The sequence below is a fragment of the Osmerus eperlanus genome, chromosome 8 (assembly GCF_963692335.1).
Source record: "Osmerus eperlanus chromosome 8, fOsmEpe2.1, whole genome shotgun sequence".
Classification (NCBI taxonomy): Eukaryota; Metazoa; Chordata; class Actinopteri; order Osmeriformes; family Osmeridae; genus Osmerus; species Osmerus eperlanus.
The window spans coordinates 758,154-763,153 of NC_085025.1; the positions used below are offsets into that span (position 1 = coordinate 758,154).

The 5,000-nt window shown below is 55.8% G+C and overlaps 1 protein-coding gene across 1 annotated transcript in view; it reads left to right on the forward strand.

The window, feature by feature from the left end:
* Positions 1 to 5,000, forward strand: part of ncoa1 (nuclear receptor coactivator 1) — a 31,910-nt gene that overhangs the window by 21,850 nt on the left and 5,060 nt on the right. The window contains exons 6-11 of the mRNA XM_062468032.1: positions 3 to 59; positions 512 to 1,577; positions 2,267 to 3,200; positions 3,383 to 3,481; positions 4,211 to 4,337; positions 4,680 to 4,842. Of these exons, the coding sequence (XP_062324016.1) occupies positions 3 to 59; positions 512 to 1,577; positions 2,267 to 3,200; positions 3,383 to 3,481; positions 4,211 to 4,337; positions 4,680 to 4,842 (2,446 nt within the window). The remainder of the gene's footprint in view (positions 1 to 2; positions 60 to 511; positions 1,578 to 2,266; positions 3,201 to 3,382; positions 3,482 to 4,210; positions 4,338 to 4,679; positions 4,843 to 5,000) is intronic.

The window sequence follows — 5,000 nt, forward strand, 5'->3', positions numbered from 1 at the left end:
TGCTGCCCTCCCAAAACTGCCACTCAGCCCTTCATCCTGGGCATACACACTATCGACAGGTACACACACACTATCGACAAGTACACACACACACACACTATCGACAGGTACACACACCGCACTATCGACAGGTACACACACACACACAATCGACAAGTACACACACACACACACACACACACACACTATCGACAGGTACACACACACTATCGACAGGTACACACACACACACTATCGACAGGTACACACACACACAGTATCGACAGCTACACACACACTATCGACAGGTACACACACACACACTATCGACAGGTACACACACGGCACTATCGACAGGTACACACACACACACTATCGACAGGTACACACACACACACTATCGACAGGTACACACACACACACTATCGACAGGTACACACACACACACTATCGACAGGTACACACACACACACTATCGACAGGTACACACTCCATCCCTCCCAGCTCATATTTTGTGTCTCTCTCCCTCCAGGGAACACAACACAGCTAGCTCTCAGGAACACACTACCCCCAGCCTTCCACTGGCCCAGGGAAGCCCAGCCCAGCCCTCCCACTCCCCTGCCCTCCCCCCAGGCAGCGAGACCAGCCAAGCCCCAGGCCTGCCCTCCGGCATCCACCTCAACAATGGCAACAGCTCCGCCCACGGACACGCCCACGCCACGCCCACAGACTATCTTATACCCAATCGAATGTGCCCTCAGCAGGTCAACAGCCCCTCCCCCCTGGGGAGCCCAATCACAGCCGCCCCTACCTCCTTCGTGTCTCCCAGACGGCCGCGTGCGAGCCCCGGTCTGGGAGGAAAGCCCTTCTCCCCCTCCACGCCCGGCCTCCACGCCCCAGCCGGAGCAGGGGCAGTGGGTGGAGGGGGCTGCCTCAGCAGGCAGCACTCTGGTGGGGACGGGGGAGCCGCAACGCCCATGGGCTTCTCACTGCCCTCCCCTCTTCCCCAGAGACAGGCCAGCACCCCCACCTCCTCCCCCGCACGCCCCCCCCCTACCAAACCCCCCGAGGGGGGAGGAGGGGACGGAGTCAAAGCCCCCACTACCTCTCAGCTGGGCAACCCCAAACTCAGCCAGCTCCTGGACACCAACGGGGCAAAGCCTAGCAACCACACCCCTCCTCCCCCCAACCCTCCCCTTCAATGCCCCTCCTCCCTCACCTCTCCTCCCCCCAACCCTCTCCCCCAGTGCCCCACCTCCCACAGCACCCTCACCGAACGCCACAAGATCCTCCACCGGCTGCTCCAGGACAGCGGCCCCAGCGAGGGGGGTCCGGAGGCCGGGGGGGGCAGGAGGGATGTGGAGGTGAAGAAGGAGCCCCAGCATGTTGCAGCGCCCCCTACACCTGGCTCCAGGGAACCTCAGGATCACCAGCTGCTACGCTTCCTGCTGGACACGGACGAGAAGGACCTGGCCGACCTCCCGCCCCCCGCGGTGCTTAGCCTGCACACTATCAGGGTGAAGGCCAGGAGGACCACGGGGGAGGGTCTCCCTGGGGGAGACGCCCTGCCTGGGGGAGACACCTGGCCACAAGACACGGTACTGACAACCAGAACATGTTTACCTGGGTAGAGCCGGTGTTATGGTAGGTTGTAGGTAGAGCCGGTGTTATGGTAGGTTGTAGGTAGAGCCGGTGTTATGGTAGGTTGTAGGTAGAGCCGGTGTTATGGTAGGCTCTAGGTACAGCTGGTGTTATGGTAGGTTGTAGGTACAGCTGGTGTTATGGTAGGTTCTAGTTAGAGCAGTTAAGAACCAAATGGTTATTTCGAGAGTAAAAATGCAACCTTTCAAACCTCTATATTTTTTGTTACTTTTTTAGAAAATGATAATAAATAATACAACTTTTATTTTTAAAGTTGTCTGAAAAATGTATCGTAAAGTACTGATACCTCCGGTACGGTACTTAAGTAGATTTTTATGGTATCAGTACTCTTGACTTTCGCAAATGAATTGGAACTGTTTAGAGGCAACGATCAAGTAGCGAATTGCCTGTAGTGTGAAAAAAGCTTTATCTCACGCATCCGTTTGTTTGGTTTTGGGAATATAAAGCCTGATTATAGATATTCTGTAATTTTTTTAGGGGTGCGGGAGGTCTTCATCAAGTACTCATGAATGATGCAAACTGTTTTTCATACATAGGTCCTCCAGGAAGGTCTCCAACTTTCCTCCTGGAAGAACCTTTAGCTCCAACGCTAGACTAGCCCACTGATCCTCTCTCTCTCTCCTAGTTCTCCAGTGACCTGGACCCTCTGTTCCAGCTGCTGCCCCCCCTCAGGGGCCTCCCGGGGGACCAGCAGGGCAGCGAGGAGGCCGGGGGCCCCCAGATACAGACACAACCTCAACCTCAGCTCCAGTCCCCCACACAACCTCAGCTCCAGTCCCCCTCACAACCTCTCCTCCAGTCCCCCACACAACCTCAGCTCCAGTCCCCCACACAACCTCAGCTCCAGTCCCCCACTAAACCTCAGCTCCAGTCCCCCTCACAACCTCAGCTCCAGTCCCCCACTAAACCTCAGCTCCAGTCCCCCACACAACCTCAGCTCCAGTCCCCCTCACAACCTCAGCTCCAGTCCCCCTCACAACCTCACCTCCAGTCCCCCACACAACCTCACCTCCAGTCCCCCAAACAACCTCACCTCCAGTCCCCCACACAACCTCAGCTCCAGTCCCCCACACAACCTCAGCTCCAGTCCCCCTCACAACCTCAGCTCCAGTCCCCCTCACAACCTCAGCTCCAGTCCCCCTCACAACCTCAGCTCCAGTCCCCCAAACAACCTCAGCTCCAGTCCCCCTCACAACTTCACCTCCAGTCCCCCTCACAACCTCAGCACCAGTCCCCCACACAACCTCAGCTCCAGTCCCCCTCACAACCTCAGCTCCAGTCCCCCTCACAACCTCAGCACCAGTCCCCCACACAACCTCAGCTCCAGTCCCCCTCACAACCTCAGCTCCAGTCCCCCACACAACCTCAGTTCCAGTCCCCCAAACAACCTCAGTTCCAGTCCCCTGTCTCCCAGCTCCATTTACAGTCACCAACCCAGTCCCAGGTCATGATTCAGTCACCCTCCCAACCCCAGTCTCAGCCTCAACTTCAGCCCAACAAAGAGAACATTCCCAGGACCGTCACCATCAAGCAGGAGTCCCCTGGACCCCCTGTCCGCGGTACGTTCCTGCCGCCAGGTCGAGGGTGCTGGGTCAGGCAGGGAGGAGAGAGCCTTGCTCCTGACCCCAACACCCCAATCTCTGCCTCTTCCTGTCTAACAGTGAGCTGTTCCCTGACCCGTCTCACTTCCTGTCTGTTGTGTGTGCGTATGTGCGTGTCTGTGCATGCGTGTGTGTTCCAGGGCTCAGTGATGGAGGCCCGGCCTCCGCCTGCAGTCTGCACCTCCAGTCTCCCTTTGATGTCTGCAGTACCAACACCCAGGACCAGGACCAGACCCCAGGTCAGCCTCCCAGAGAGAGCTCCAATCCCTTCCCAGATCCTGCCAGCGCAGTGTGCTCCAGCAGTGAGAGACTCAATCATGTTTCTGAAGACCTTTTTCCAGTCAGGTGTCAGACTGATAAACGAATCTCAGAGAGTTTCTGATACGTGAAGTAATAAGAATAATGATGATGCGTTTCATTTATAGTGCTGATATCATTATCAAGGCCATCTCAGGGTGCCTACAATCATAACATGATAACAATCAAGCAGGAAATAAATAGTATCAAACAAACAGATACAAACACATAAACATATGCATCCACACTGTATATTAGTGTGAGGGGTTCCCCATTTAGAGATGTCTGTACTGGAGCCTGTCTTACCTCACTGTTCTCCTCTCTCTCCTCTTTCCTCTCTCTCATCTCTCTCTCCCCTCTCTCTCCTCTCTCTCTCTCCCCTCTCTCTCTCCCCTCTCTCTCCTCTCTCCCCTCCCTCTCCCTTCTCCTCTGTCTCCTCTCTCCCCTCTCTCCTCTCTCTTTCCCCTCTCTCCCATCTCTCTCCCATCTCTCTCTCCCCTCTCTCCTCTCTCCCATCTCTCTCTCCCATCTTTCTCTCTCCTCTCTCTCCCCTCTCTCTCTCTTCCCCTCTCTCTCCCCTCTCTCTCTCTCTTCCCCTCTATCTCCCCTCTCTCTCTCCCTTCCCCTCTATCTCCTCTCTCCCCTCTCTCTCCCTTCCCCTCTCTCTCCAGGGCTGGCTGAGATGGAGCACACAGACTTGGTTGGGTCTCAGTTCCAGCCTCTACCTCTGATGGAGCCTGTGCCCTTTGAGTCCGGCGTGGGAGACCCTGTACATGGCCCGCTGTCGTCACCTCAGGAGTGAGTCTGTCACGCACCAAACACATGCACACTAGGACTGTACACACTCACACACACACACTCCTTGACGTCCACTCAGGTGCTGTGTGCCCAGTTCTTCAGCCTTGCTGTCCACACACACACACACACACACAGACAGACACACACAAATACACAAAAAGGTGTGTAATTTCTCTGCGTGTGTCTGGTGTGTATGTGTCTGGTCCGTGTGTGTGTGTGTGTGTGTGTGTGTGTGTGTGTGTGTGTGTGTGTGTGTGTGTGTGTGTGTGTGTGTGTGTGTGTGTGTGTGTGTGTGTGTGTGTGTGTGTGTGTGTGTGTGTGTGTGTGTGTGTGTGTGAGCAGGCAAGGTGTGTGCCCCCTGGATGAGCTGCTGTGCCCACCCACCACCCCAGAGGGCCGCAGCGATGAGAAGGCTCTCCTGGAGCAGCTGCTCTGCTTCCTCAGCCGAGACGAGAGTCAGCTGGCCGAGCTGGACCGAGCCTTGGGGATAGACAAGTTGGTCCAGGTGAGGGGGAGGAGAGATAGAGAGATGGAGGGATTGATAAATAGAAAGAGGGATGGAGAGATGGAGGGATTGATAAATAGAAAGAGGGATGGAGAGATAGAGAGATGGAGGGATTGATAAATAGAAAGAGGGATGGAGAGATAGAGAGATGGAGGGAT